We start from the raw sequence: 15,808 nt of genomic DNA on the forward strand, positions 1-15,808 counted from the left end.
AATAGTGGACAAATTCACTCCATGTTTAGCTTTAATTACAACCTTACAGCACTTAGACTTTTTCTTTGCAATGCACATAAAACAGACAGCTACAAAATCCAGCCGTAATTAGAAAACTGAGATTTACAATTGTTCGTTTTCTTACAAAGGCCGCATTTCATATCAAACAACGAGTATTGAACTACACAAAAGAGGGTGTTTTTAAACGGGCATAAAGGGAAATTTTACCTCGGCTCATGTTGTAATTAATCTCCATGAATCCATTCTGTAGACTTTGAGGAGTCTCTGTTTGAAGGTATTGTTATTTTTATTGTCTTGAACCCATACATGGCCCACCGCCCAGATTCTGCCAGAACAAATGAAGAGGATACCTTTCCCATAAATCCCAAGACGTGACTGAAGAGAGATCATACAAATCTCTAGCCCCTTTGATGCTAATGCCTGCAGCTAGAAGGGTCGGGAGGTTGATAGGTAGATAGATATTAGCTAATATAACTTCATACACATATATACATATGTTATAGTTTCATTGGATTGTAGATTATTATTATTTTATATCCAAATAATCATACAACTTTATCATTTGCTAAAAAAGTAAAAAAAAATCACAAATACTATCATATAGATGTATTTGATTTGAGATTCAATTATTTTAGGATCATTGCCCATAATTAGCAGTTCCTCCAGCAGGGGGTGCAGTGTTCCTGTTGCCCCTAGTTATCACAAGGCCATTTTTTGGCAACGCAAACGCAATCACACCAACTAGAGCAGAGTCCAGAACTGTGGCGGCAAAACACAGCTGACCATCCAAGAGATAAGGAACACGTCAGGTGATGGTTAAAATCTGTCCGTGACTCAGAATACTAATCTGAGATGTTTTCAAAAAGAATCCTGAACAGTCGGTTGCTATTCGAAGCACATTCCTGCAGAGTTGTGACCAAAAACAACACAGATTAAGGGCTGCGGATCACAGGGCGACGTCTCACGTGGAGCATACTGTGTGTCTGCATATCAATCAGCTCATTCTGTATTTCGCCACACACACGGGGACCGAATCTCGCGAACTGCAACCTGCAATGTCTGCTGCCAATGTCAGACATTTACTCTTAACAGAAGAAGTCAGAATAAAGTCACAAGTTTCTCTCAGGAGTACCTTGGTTGCAACAACATAGAAACCAAGAAATTATTAAGACTTTAGAGTTTCCTTTCTGTTTATCTCTACTCCTCTTGATTGTTGTGAGGAGCTTCAGTTTTTTTCTCCCCATTAAATCAAGTGTCATTCATATCTCCTCCAACCCTGAGCCAATTTGTGCCAATTTGAATAGTTAGTCTCCTTATACATGGTCTGTAGACCAATAATAGGGCAATAAAACACTTCTTACCATACCATACCATACCAACTTTATTTATAAAGCACTTTAAAACAACCACAGCTGATACAAAGTGCTGTACATTAAAACACAACATAATAAAAAAAAAAAAAATAAAAACTCTTACAGTTTAAAAACAAAAACATACACTCTAAAACTAGATCCCGCAGGAGTTAAAAGCCAAGTAAAATAAATGGGTTTTAAGACGAACTTTAAAAGTGGACAGTGAAGGGGCCTCTCTGACCTGCAAAGGCAAGTCATTCCATAACTTAGGACCTATGACAGAGAAAGCCCTGTCCCCTCTGAGCTTCCTCCTGGATCTTGGTACCTCCAAGAGCAGCTGATCTGCTGACCTGAGAGACCGATAAGGTACGTAGGGGTGAAGAAGTTCAGAGAGGTAAGCCGGGGCAAGATTATGCAGTGATTTAAAAACAAACAAAAGAATTTTAAAATGAATCCTAAAATATACAGGCAGCCAGTGAAGTGAGGCCAGGACAGGGGTCACATGCTCCCTCTTCCGAGTTCCTGTCAAAAGTCTWGCAGCTGCATTMTGAACCAGCTGCAGACGTGAGAGCAGCGACTGACTGACYCCCAGATAAAGTGCGTTACAGTAATCCAGTCGAGTCGAGATAAAAGCGTGGATCACTGTTTCAAAATGTTGCCTGGAAAGAAAAGATTTCACTGATGCCAATCGCCTTAAATGATAAAAGCTGGACTTAACCACGGCTCTGATTTGGCTGTCCAATTTAAAATCACTGTCCACCTTAAAACCAAGGTCCGTAATAACATGTTTAAAATATACCTCCAAAGGTCCAAGGTCAACAGAGGAGGACTCAGAGGAGCCACTGGGTCCAAACACAATCACCTCTGTTTTGTTTTCATTACAATTTAAATTCTTTCCAGATGTACTTTCTGAAAAATGCTCTACGAGCTTCTGAGGCTTTTCATGGTGTCACGCTCAACTTGGGTTCTCGTCCCCCATTCTTCATCACATTAGTTACAGATTTGTAAGATCTCAAACTTTTCTAATGATTGTGGCTGTGTGGATATGGACACGTTCAGGTGAGTCACTCCATTTCCAGACTGATAAAGATAAACCAGCGTCTGCTTCACTTGGATCAGTGACGTGCAGTCAGGAAAAGAAGTGAAATCGTGATAAATAAAGATAACACGAACCATGGTGAGAGAAAATCAATTTGTCCACTTGATAACAATAAATTGGTTTTCTGCATGATCAAAAAAATAAATTCTGAATTTAAGAGGGGTGAGGTAGTGATGAGCTGTGGCTCACCTCTGATGATGCTGTGTTGCGTTCACTGACAGAGGGAGGCAGTTGGTGCATGTCCACTGCTGTCTGTCTTTATATCGCCAATGCTTGTTACTACACATGCGGACTTTCCTCAGTCTAGTACATTTAATGAATGTGTTTGACGTATTTTGCCTTTCAGAATATATTTTAAAATGGTTTACACATCTGCACCAGAGGTCCAAATAAATATGGAGGTTTCTGTATGTCTAAGATTTAGCTTTAAAAAAAAAAAAAAAAAGTTCTTACGCTACTCTTGAAAGGCAGACATGATATCAAAGTTGTTCAGCAGCATACAGTAAGACAGCTCTGGACAAGCAGAGCTAAAAATAATTTCTCTCACTGTCAGCAGTCCGCTCATTTGAGATAAAAGTAGTCGGACTAGCTCCCTGGGGCACAAAGAGCGCAATCACCTCTCACCTCTCAGGCATGTCATTCCTGTAGGTTGCGCTCTAGAAAATGTGGTAAAAATACAGGTGTAATTTCAAAGGAGGAACATTTTCAAATCTGCACACGATCCGCAGAGACCGAATGTTAAGTGACCCCACTGTTCACACAAATGCCAAAACTTTACATCAACATCTTGGCTATAAACATTAAAACACAATTTACATGAGGTGTTATACTTTCAAGTGTAATTTTCTGGTAATTTTGTGCTTGCATTTTTACACGGTGACCAAACCTAGGAGGAAATGCCTCTGTCTCACGGTTGTTTCAATGTTTCTTCCTCTGAAAAAAAATGTTTCAGCAACAGCGTGACGGATTCATCGTTTTACAAAAAGGAGGGGAAAAAAATGACTCATTTGCTGTTGCTTATTTTCAAAGAGCTTGTGCCAGCGACGTGCTTTCAACTGAAGAGGGAGCAGATTACAGGCTAGCCATACACATCGCTCTTCAAGAGGCAGCCTCATTGAAAATGCAATTGACGGTCTCATTCAGCAGCAGCCCGGCACGTCTCGGTTTTTAACCAGCACATGAAAAAGCCCCAATAAGATGTGATGAAACTCATACATTTTAACAAGCCTCCTCTGGCTTGGCCTGTTCTCAGATCCTTTGGCTGTCTGGCCCCATCAAGTGGCAAACAGTCACACACCGCGGGGTTAATCAGTGTCACTAATGGATGCTGAGCAGCCAGGAAACATGACCGTAACAAGTGGAAATCATCGGACGCAAGATTGCACAGGCCAGGAGGAATTCAAATCATATGTCCTTCATGGTTGAAGGAAAAGTGGAAGAAAATGGCACAGAGCATCTTTTGCAGGAGGAGCAAATCTCAAAAGGTTGCAGCACACAATGACAGCGGTAATTGATCATTGTTGGTCAATAATCAATAATGAAACTACTGCAGAACAAGTATTAGCACCATATTTCTGTTAAAGGACACAGCTTTCTGCAAGGACAATCAACCAGTTTTCCACAGTTGAACACTGACAATGTTTTCTGTTTACCTGTGGAAAACAGCAGACAATAATAATTATCCCGGCTATATGCCTGAGAGATGAAACACTCGCATTTTGCTGAATACAGGATCAGCTTTCTGATTCAAGTATGCATTGTAAAATAAATACATTAAAAACAATCTGGTAGTTGTCCATCATGCAACAATATGAAAATTCTAGTTTGCTTCTCTTCTTTCTTAAAAAGAACGTCGCAATCAGATATGCAAAGACAGAGAAGGCAGAGAAATATTGCAGAACGCTGGTCTTTCATGCATTTGGAAACTTACCACACACATCAGCTTTGTTGGGAGAATGATTAAATAGAATAGAGGATGTGAACAAAGTGCTGTGCTGGATTGATTTTTGGTTAGTCAGATTTGATTTTGCACATTGACGCTTTCAGTGCAGGAATCTTCTTGCACATAATCCTTCTGGAATATGTATGTTTTCTTATACAAGCTTCGGACATGGCCTGTACGTCTGAGTGCATTTTTACCAAACGTGGCACAGCAATAAGCATGTATATCCACAGTAAACTAAAAATAGACGCCACTGTGGATGACACTAAAAGGTTCAGATTTGAAAGAAAATTCAGTTTATTGCTTACAGATCCTGCAGGTTTTAAAAGCAAAAATGTTGGCAAGGTTGCAGAATGGAAGTATCCGAGTGGAGTTATTGTATCAGGGTTTTTCATTTTGGGCCCTTCCCTTTTTGCAGTATGCAGTAGCACATTAATGAAATAATTTACTGACTAAAGGATCACAATGGACTTATTTTGGAATTTATCCAGGCATAACCAGGGGTATTTGTTGTTTCAGATTACCAGGTAAATGGCGATAACATTAATGTAATGTAATAGGGTACTATTACACTTTGTTTATCAATTATACATAATTAAACACGTCATATCCATTACTTTTTAGTATGAGAAATACGTGGCGAGGCATTTAGCTGTGTGTACGTGTTGAAATGTGACCTTTTCACCATAAATGCTTGAGATAACTAAGCCTGAGAAATATGTGTGTAGTTATTTAGCTACACACAGAAGCATAATCAATTGACAGCTATGGCTTACTTTAAATTCCTGGGTTTCAGCAACACATTGGACGGGTTTCAGAACTGCAACAACTTCAGTCACACAAGCGTCAGAAGCTGCAGGCAGCCTTCCCACCGGGCTACTCAGTGAAAAAGGAGAGGACGATTAGCCCAGTACCAGAGCTGAGTTTAATCAACCTGCCTCTCTGAACCAGCGCTGGACGATTCCCCCTGCAGAGAAGCAAAAGCCACACACACCAGCACAAGGAGGAAAAATCCTGAATGGTGAGCTCAGTGACATAAAACAAACTTGGCATCCATAAAAGATCAAAGTGAGAAATGATAGCAGGATCTTTTCTTTCTTTTAACAGATAAAGCTTCTTACGCTAATTTCTCACTTTCTAGGTGGTATAAATCCTTATTCAAGGCTACAATAAACACATTTATGGGAATGAAGAAAAATGTTTCACCATCACATGGAAAATGGATCAAAATTGCTAAGGTTGAGTTCTGCACAAATGAAGGGTCTAACCTGCTATAGAGCCGTGCAGAAACCATGTATTAAACAAATCGAGACAGTCTGATGGCAAAAGCAAGCATGGTTTCTTTGACAGGTACATATCCAGAAATGTGCATAAAACAATTTTATTTAACCAATATGCTTATCTCATTTCTTTTCAAAAACACACTTCTTAGTTGAATGAAAATAATTTGAAATCTAAATCCGTCTGCGGTATGAATAATTTTGAGCGTAACTGTAAGTTTATGAAAAGTAGAGAACACACAGATAGTAGGTAGTGTGCATTTCTCTGTTCGACTATTTTTTTCCTCCAGGTTCAAGGTCATAACATCCTCTCCTCCCCCGATGGGTGCCAACGCATCAGCCTCTTGATGGTTCTCTCTGGTCTTGGCACTCACTTGTGTTTGACACACTGTGATTTTACCCTCCAGCAGTTTTCAATTTAGATTGCGAGAATTAGCTTGTTCTTTACAGACAGCGGAGAAGTAAATCTTAGAAGCTGCTCTGAAAGCACAGTGACAGTTTTGTCTGTGAAGCTTTTCTGGTAGATCCAGTGTCAAGAGTCAGGCTGTTCTGATAGAAGCTGACAACCCATTAGGCTTGCATAAGCGCTCTAAAATGACACGTTCTGATACGGCTCCCTCTTTATATGTCCTCAGAAAGATTTCTTAAGAGGACACAGCAAAAGTTTGATTTCAAAGGATGAAAGTTTTTATGCTTCCTTGAAGAAAAAAATAAAAAAGAGTCACAAGTCAGAGGCTATATTGGGATGAGGGCGTTGAAAGCTGCCTGGAAAAAACATCCAGACTTCAGTGCTGTCTTGAGCTGCCAAAGACCTTGAAAATCTTCCTCTTTCTTCAGCTGTATGAAGCTGTTTTTATGTTAGCTTACAGTTGTTTTGTAGATCTATGTTTCAGCATTCGTAAAATGGTTGTTTTCATACCAAACGGTATTCACTTATATTTCAGTCTTCACTCTAATAATGACTTATTTACTGACTGGGACTACAGCTGCGCTCCAGCAACATCAGTGATAGGTAAATATACTGGTTTGGGGTATAAGCCAGTGCAACCTTCAGGGTTATTTTTTGTGCCACCGGGACCATAGAGAGAGAGAGAGAGAGAGAGAGAGAATTTGCAAAACAAATCACTTGGACCTAGTTTGTTGCAGTTATTCCATGTAGCTTAACCCATTCATTTGTTTGCTACGGCTAAAGCTAAGCTCAGTGGAAAAGCTCTAAACAAGCCCATTGGATCGGTCATCTCTGTGCATTGTATCTGGTGTTTAACATCACCCTTTTGATACTTCCTAAACATAGAACTCTGTTTTCAATGTGCTATAAGTGTTTTTAAAGCAATACACGTAATACATTGCATCAAATACTTTTACAGCAGAACATATTTATTTCTACTCTTCGGTGTTTCTTCTATACATAATCTGTGTTTGTTATGTGGAAGAGAAGTTTATTTAGCTTACAGATTTGGAGGTAAACAACGGAATCAGAGGCTGGTCTTGGGGCATGACAGGCAGAATAACAGGTTAATCTGTCAAAAAAAAGAAAGAAAAAGCTAAACTAAACAGAGTATACTGTAAAAGAGAAGTGCAGGAAGGGACACTAAATAAATATACAGGGAACAGGAAAAGCAACTATGCAGAACACAATTTGTAAAGCTAATAAAAGGACTAAACACCAAACTCAGAAGAACCAATACCAGGCCGTGCAACAAACACCAAGAATACCAAAACCCAAGAATGAATAGAAACTTAAACTAAAACCCAAAAACATTGAAGTTGTGATTTGGGTTCAGTTTGAACTCAACTACAAGGCAGACCGCTCACAGCGAACCAACTGTAGAATTAGATGGAGCTCTTTTAATTTGCATAATTTTTTTTCATGATATTTGCAAACAGCCCAATTTGATCTTTGTCCTAAACCTGGCAAAAGAGATCCAACCCTTTTTTCAGTCAGCCGGATAAAAAGTCCTCTGGCATTTCTACAAATAACCTTAGAAATTAAGAATGGCACAATAGAAAATTGAGTTTTAAAACAATAACTTCTTAAAATCTCTGTATACATTGAGACCCATGCATACATGGGTCTCAATGTATAGACCCATGTCTATACATTGGGTCTATAACCAATGTAGACATTGGGTCTATACATTATAAACTTTTAAAAAAGTATATAATTAAACTTTTTTAATTATAAAAGTTTAATTACTTTTATAATTACTTCTAATTATAAAAGTAATTAAACTTTTAATTTAATTATTTTTAACGAAGCATTAAATATATTTTAGCTTAAAATCAAGAAAAGTAAAAACAACAAGCCTCTGTACGGGGGAATGGAGGCATGATTTCCATACTGGGACTGCAAAGATCTAATCTATTGTATTTTGGTTTAGCAAACAATCAAATCAAGTAAACGTGAAATGAGTGACATGTACCATGTTTGTTTTGAAAAGCTGTTCCAGATGACATGAGTTAAACAAGTACCGCCATCCTGGTAAAACATCTCAATCACCTTCTATTGATATTTTACCAGTATTGCTCAACAATTTTCAGCAGGTGTGTGACATGAGGAAGACTGCAGGTCTTACCTGGACCGTCGGGCAGTGCTCCATTTTACCCAGTGCTGGTTCTGGAACCAGAAATTTAGTTCACATTGTTTAAAATTAGTGCAACCATTAATCATTTCCTCAGCTGACCCGGCAAAGACAGTCTGTCTCCACTACTCCTGTCCTATCCTTGATTCAAGAGTAAGGCTGGAAGAAATGCTGCTGCTGGACACATAAAGAACCATTCAGCAGTTCCTCAGTGGTGAGCATCAATAACAGAAGATGAAGCAGCATTCTGCATGCATTAAGTCAGTCAAAAGATGCTGAGGACTTGTCTGTAACAACAACTCCTCTTATATATGCAATCGTTTAGAATCCCCCAAATAATTCAACACCCTAAACAAGACAAAAAAAACTCTTGCTCTTCTTTTTACTAAGGCCAAAGTTGCAAGAACATAACTGACAGCTCTATAAATCTATCCCAATTTAAGAGCTGGAGCATCTGAACACCGGTCAGGAGACACAATGCATCAGCTGGAGGGCAGAGAGAGGCAGAGCTGAAACAAAGCTGCTACTTCTGCAGCTGCTCAGGCCCATGTGGGTTATCTTCATTGACATTACTCAGATGAAATCCATTTATGTTGTACAAAGAGGCAACAGAACCAAACACCTGAGCAACAACAGGTGTAAATGAAATAAAAAAAGAAATAGTATGACTTTAAAAGGGGGAGTATTGTGTAAAATTGACATTTTTGAGCTTTATATGTTATAATGCTATTAGCACACATGGAGTGTTGCTTTAATTCATTCATGTTTTCATGGTCGGTGTGTGCTCGGTGTCAGCAGCATCACTGTCTGTACTCTGTCTGCGCTATGGCCAGCAGAAGACCGCACATTGCTAAAGGCATACCTTTGGAATTTTATACGTCATATAAGCTTTGGTGGGTTTTTTGTTATACCAGAAAGTAACAGTGGGTATTAGTTGTTCGCTGTTAGTATGGAGGGAAAAAACCCTCATAAATCCATGGTGCGCCTTTACTGTTTGTCTTTGCTGCTAATCGTAACGTCCGCCGCCTCTTCAGAAAGCTGAGCAAGCTGATAGGTACCTGTCAGCTTCTGCTTCTGTTTGTACATTTTATACTATGGGGAAAACTAGTGAGGATTTACAAAGTAGCAAGGCCATAAACACTATGAGACCTGGGTGGTTGGAGTATTTGTCTTCAGGAAACACTGAAAATACTCATAACAGCAAATGAAATAGCTCACGGCAATGTGAGCGATTTCCTTTTATCTACCTCGAGGTGGGGAAAATTCTCCTCTAAATGTTTATTATTATTTTTATTATTAGCTACGTAAAACTTTTTGACATGTCCTGGCATCATTATTATGGCTTATTCTATCTACTAGGTGGTATTTAAAGATGCATCCTTCTGTGCTTTTTAAAAAATGTAATCTGTTTCACACAACTACAATAAAGTCAGCCGATAACAGTTTGATAACAGTTTGTGGGTGGTCCCTAAATGGCCCATCTAGCTGAACAAACACTAGGCTCCCCTGTAGAAGCTCAAATAATGATTGACTAGTTTGAAGCATGTTGACGCAGAAAAAAATATTCCCTGGGTGGCTGATGACTACTATAAATGTTTGTACCGTAACGATGTCTGACTTTCTCGCCTTTGACATGCTCTGATCATAAACGGTTAACCAGTCGGATATCCGCACATAATTACATCAATATGAACGCTTACGAATACAACCACAGGTTTCCTTCTTGTGACTCTATTGTCAAAATTATTTGCTCTTCTACCTTCACACTTACATGTGACATCATTTTCTTAAGTCAAAGGATTAAATACAATTTTGGTCCAGCCTGTAAACTCCTTGGAAAGTTTAGGAGTGGTATTATTCTTAAATATTGGCTCATTCTACCTGAAATTTGTGAGGTAAGATGTGGTATTAGAAGGTTTGGCTTGCAGTTTCTGGTTCTGTTTCATCCCAAAGTTGCTCTGTTGGGTTGAGGAGGACTTTGCAGATTTTTCCTCACCATGCTCTTTGTGGACTTTGCTTTGTGTGCTGATGTGTAGTCATTTTAGAACATGACTAGAAACTGCAGTTGTGGGACATTTTTACCCTATGCGAAGGCTTCATCGCTAAAAAAAACCCCAAAACTTATAAATCATGTTTACTTTTCTTTCCAGTAATCAAAACAATAATAAAGAGTGAGACTTTTTTTTGTTTTTCCTCAGATTTACTTTAATGGGATGTTCAAACAGAGCTCAATAACATTCAAGTTTCAAGCCACTCGGAATGCTTCCATAAAGTAAACCTGGTTTCAACATCATTTGAGGTCAAAGGCAACTGGAGGAAAAAAAACTGAATGAGAGTTTGAACAAGACAAAAAGGAGCAAGTCAATAACCAATCAGCTCACAGGGTTCAAATGTAAACATGTTCATTCACTAAACATTTCAAATTTCATATTTTTCAAGTGTTTTAGGTTCGGTCGGTGACTTGCTCCAGTTAAGCATCAAGCAGATCAGGCAACCGAAAAGCGAGATTGTTTGCAACACAGATTGCAAAAGCATCATAGCACAGCTGTTCAAACCATCTCCGTTTTACTCCTCCACATTAGCCTTTGTTTCTCTTTTTCCATTTTTCATAAGATGTCAGTGCAGAAAGAAAAAGAAAACATTGCCATGTTAGCTGACCTGAGCCTTCAGAAACTTCTGTTATATGTTGTTGAACAGGACAGACAAATGTTAACAGTTTTAAGAGCTGCTGATTATTGTGGGGATGCTCAGCTAGTTTCTTGAACACATGTGACAGCATTGCTTAGCACCATGAAAGGGTAGAGATTTAGCACAGATTGAAAAAAAAAAAGTTTCTGAAGGGTGCAAAGGGGATGGCTCTCCTTTTAAAAGACTTCAATAGTATCTTTTGGAACTGCTTTGCTGTGTGACAGACTTGGTGATGGTGCCACCATAACCACCAGACATGCCACCATAGCCAAATCCGGAGCTGCCACTGGACTGTCCTGTGGTAGAAAACAAAACGGGAAGGTTAACATTTCTTTTTCTTAGTTATTACACTGGTTTACTTGTGATGATGATAAATCACGCTGGACACCTACCACCGCTTGAGGAGGTCTGCTGCACGTGGATGGTGGCGCTGGATCCTCCGCTGGTCAGTCTTTGAGAGAAACGACGGCATGTTAGTGCTTAAAGTGGTGGCTGAGCTTACAATTCAGCCTTGAAACATAAACATTTAATTTTCTCCCCACCTGCTCTCTTCTCCTTCCAGGAGCTTCCTGTAGGTGGCAATCTCAATGTCCAAGGCGAGCTTGATGTTCAACAGGTCACTGTATTCGCGCACCTGCTTGGCCATCTCAGCCTTGGCCTTTGTCAGAGCCTCCTCCAGATCCTTGATGCGAGCCCTGGCGTCCTTTACTGCCAGCTCGCCACGTTCCTCGGCCTCGCTGATCTGACTCTCAAGGTTGGATTTCTGTGGGAAATGATGTCACAATCGTCTGAACGTCTAAACGAGACTCTAAACAATAACAACGCTCGACAGACGAGAGGTCGCTGAAGTGTACCTGTGCTTTGACGGCCTCGATCTCGTTCTGAAGACGTGCGATCATGCGCTTCAGCTCAGCGATGTCAGCCTTTGTTGAGCGCAGGTCTGTGTCACACTGTCCTGCAGAGGACTGCATCTCGTCGTACTGTCAGTCAAAAAATAAAAACAGAACATCAAATATCAACAAGAAGGAAGGTAAAAGGCTCACACTTTGCAGCAGAATAAGGGGAAGAACATCGACTTTAACGTTGCTTACCTTCTGCTTGTACCACATCTCTGCTTCAGCCTTGCTGCGGTTTGCAATCTCCTCATACTGAGCACGGACTTCAGCCACAATGGCATCCATGTCGAGGTTACGGCTGTTGTCCATCTCCACAATGACGGAGGTGTCCTTAATCTGTCCCTGCAGCTCACGAAGCTCCTACACAACGGAGTTGCCAAATTAGTTCATTTGTGCAGGAAAATTGTGACTACACTAGTAGATTTCAACCGTAAAAGTCATACGTACAGCTTCGTACACGGCCCTGAGGAAGTTGATCTCATCCTGAAGAGCATCAACTTTAGCCTCCAGCTCCACCTTGTTCATGTAGGCAGCATCGACATCCTGGAAGTACAAGAAGCAAGCATCCGTGAGACTTTTTCCACACTAATCCATAGAAACAGCTGAAACAATTAAAAGAGCCATTTTCATGTTATCTCACCTTCTTCAAGAGCACAAACTCATTCTCAGCAGCTGCACGCTTGTTGATTTCATCCTCGTACCTGGTGAAACACGAAGCAAAATCATGAGCATACCACGCTTTCGACATCTGCAAAGTGAAAGAAACTCTGGGCATATATGCAGTTTTTTTTTCCTAAATACTAACTTATGCTTGAAGTCCTCAACAAGGTTTTGCATGTTCTTCAGCTCTCCCTCCAGCTTAATCTTCTCGTTGCCAAGCCCATCAAGCTGTCTGCGCATGTTGGCAATGTAGGTCTCAAACATGCCGTCAATGTTGGAGCGGGTTGTGGTTTGTTCCTGCAGGAGGCTCCATTTGGTTTCCAGCATCTTGTTCTGCTGTTCCAGGAAGCGGACCTATGGGGAAAAAAAGAAGAGGAAAAAGAAACTCCATTATGTCTTTTTTTTTTTTTCAGAATGATGTTTGATAGTACAAAATATTTTAAGCTGAAAGATAAAAGCAAAAGTAAAAAAAAAAAAAAAAAACTGGGAGGAGTTGTGCAAAACAAAGATTTAAAGGGTGTGTCACTTCAGGGATAATGCTTGAGAATGTCTACCTTTAACTGTGTGACTGATTACATGCATACCTATCTAAACTGCCACACCTTTGCTGAAACAGTTGTAACTCACAGCTGCCTCAGTTTGAGTGCATACTCTTTAATAATTTGTTTTGTTGGTATAAAAGCTTTATTTTGGTACAACATGATGCCAATGACACCAAAACGTTCATATAAAACCAGGAGTGTTTGAGAAAATGGTTCTATTGTTGGGCTATGACTCAACCTCCAGCCTCTATTGAGTTATCATAACTACAATGTTTCTCTAGCCATAAAAAAATAAATAGGTGTGGCACTTTAGGCATAAAAGACAAAGCAGTAGTGTCTCATGATAAGACACGCTACTGCTTATTTTCTGAAGTGTCTGCAGGAAACTGCAGAGCACGAAAAAGACATATCTAACTTCAAAGTGACATTTGTGGTTTTAAGATAGAATCAGGTGAAAGTGGATTTACAGCCATGTAGTTAACATTCATGTTGCCCCTAACAACCAGGTGATAGGTGTGCAATGTGCAAATGATAGACTTTGGACTCCATGGAGGCAGTGCAGATATGTCCCCGTTCTTTATTCCGGTTGACCAGCTGAGAAGTGAGCATCGATATGACTGATGCTATGTTTACTTTGTGGGCAGAGTTAGCTGCCATGGACTCAGACAGGACATTCAGGCAAACGCAGTAGATTAATTTTTTTGCTGAATTAAAGGATGAAGAGGCAAACTGTCACATGACAGTCTGACTTAATATTTTTATGAGCTGCTCTGGTTCTAGACACCACAGGTCAGAGCTGACTGTGCTACAAGGATACAATCCACAGCTTCCCTGCTCTGCAGTCTCTCCATCTCTCAGCCTACAAAAATCCTAAACACTGCATTTGCGTTCAACTTTCTCCTCATTTACTTTCACATACCGGTTAAAGATGGTAGAATTAGCTGCAGTTATCTAAGGCAAATCAAGCTTACGGTAAATGAACTGAGGCGGAGAGGTAGACACCAACCTTGTCGATGAAGGAGGCGAAGCGGTTGTTGAGGGTCTTGATCTGCTCCTTCTCCTGGGTGCGGATAACCTCGACGGATTTGTCGAAGGTGTTAGGAATTGGTGCCAGCAGACTCTCGTTGACCTGGACAGCTGTGATTTGTGGCACGAAACCCTGCTGGCCAAAACCCTGCTGGCCAAAACCCTGCTGGCCAAAACTCTGCTGGCCAAAGCCACCATAGCCTCCTGACTTCGTCAAAGACATGCTGCTGAAACCACCAGAGTAGCTGGGTGCAGTGGCATAACTGGAACCGTAGCTGGTCTTGGAGCCACTGCTGACTGGTGTAGCGTAGGATCTTCGGACGCTGGTGGTGCTTGTGGTTGACAGTGCCCTCCTCATTTTAGCAGAGTTAAAGGTTGTCCGCTGGCTGAGCAAAGGAAAGCTGGAGATGTGAAAGCTTCAAAAGGAGAGCCAAGTCCCTCTGAGTGTCCAAATGCTGATACTGTCTCCTTTTATGCACCGAGCAGGGGGCGGGGAGGCTCTTCTTCAGCCACCTCAACCTGTTCTCTCACTTTTTGCTGTAAAGCCTCCACTCTCCACACCTATGCTGAATAACAGGAGTGGCCAATCCTGTTGAACAGGTAGGAAGGGATCGCCAGGAGATAAGCTGTGACACACCCTGTCATGGGATAGACTCCGGCGAGAAAAAAAGGAGACGAGGGTAGAGGATACAGGGAACCTCCTTTTTGTGGTGTTACTCAGTTTATCTTGGATCAGTTTTACTATGTTTTGTGCATTTACATGAGCTACGGGCAAAATATTAGTGAAAATAAACAATTGAATGAAATACATTGATCAACTAAAAGATCATGTATGACCAAGTACACATTTCAGCTAAGACATAGTGGGCTGAGGATGCACAAATAGATTTCTGAGCAAGACAGACAGCTTTATAGCAGAACATTAAATTCTAATTATATGCGTTAGGTAGTTTTGCAAAGTGATGTAGTCTATGACGGGCTTGCTCCTTTTCCAACCTCAGATGTCAAAATTGATCCTTTAAAAGGAAATCTATGTCAAAAGGTAAGATTTTCTTTCTGCTGAACCTCTTGCCTAAAAGCAAATAATAGAACAAACATGGGAACTCAACTCCAAATATAAAACTTTATTACAGTTTATCTTTCTGCCTGAGTTATCTAATGAAATTTTTTGCAACAATACAAGATGCTTCTGGAAGAAAAGACTGTAAAAAGAAAAAGACCCCTTAGGGCAGGGGTGTCAAACTCCAGTCCTCAAGGGCCACTCTGCTGTACTTTTTAGATGTGCCACAGCTACAAAGCACTGGAATGAAATGGCTGAATTAGCTCCTTCTTATGTAGATAAGTTCTCCAGCGCTTTGCTAATGACCTAATTATTCTATTCAGGTGTGATGCAGTAGAGGCACATCTAAAAGATGCAGGACAGTGGCCCTCCAGGACTGGAGTTTGACGCTTGTCCTTTAGGGCCTTTCCGTCTTGACGTGCTTTTTTTTTTATTATCCCGAGGTTGATCAGCGATGCGCATTGAACACTTTGAAGTTGTTTTTCTACCTGATGCAGTTCGCTAAACCCATTCCCTGCATTCTCAAACACATTCATTGCGTTTTCTCTCGCTGCAACTTTTTTCTTTTTGGAATAGAGGCCTGCATTTCTTTTCATCCTTCTCCATCTTTTCACATGCACATGCCTTTAGCTTCTAACAAACGTGTCAAATTTTAAGCTA

General features: G+C 40.4%; 1 protein-coding gene across 1 annotated transcript; it reads right to left on the reverse strand.

Moving 5' to 3' along the window:
- Nucleotides 1-10,454: 10,454 nt before the first annotated feature.
- LOC103464941 (keratin, type II cytoskeletal 8-like) lies at nucleotides 10,455-14,546 on the reverse strand. Its single transcript, XM_008409359.2, has 9 exons — nucleotides 14,069-14,546; nucleotides 12,666-12,874; nucleotides 12,501-12,561; nucleotides 12,308-12,403; nucleotides 12,056-12,220; nucleotides 11,819-11,944; nucleotides 11,507-11,727; nucleotides 11,357-11,415; nucleotides 10,455-11,260 (listed from the first exon to the last, which is right to left on the reverse strand). Exons 1-9 carry the CDS (start codon nucleotides 14,444-14,446, stop codon nucleotides 11,151-11,153), a joined length of 1,425 nt encoding a protein of 474 aa, XP_008407581.1. The 5' UTR covers nucleotides 14,447-14,546; the 3' UTR covers nucleotides 10,455-11,150.
- Between the last annotated feature and the right edge of the window lie 1,262 nt (nucleotides 14,547-15,808).

The sequence above is a fragment of the Poecilia reticulata genome, linkage group LG5, assembly GCF_000633615.1.
Source record: "Poecilia reticulata strain Guanapo linkage group LG5, Guppy_female_1.0+MT, whole genome shotgun sequence".
Taxonomy (NCBI): Eukaryota; Metazoa; Chordata; class Actinopteri; order Cyprinodontiformes; family Poeciliidae; genus Poecilia; species Poecilia reticulata.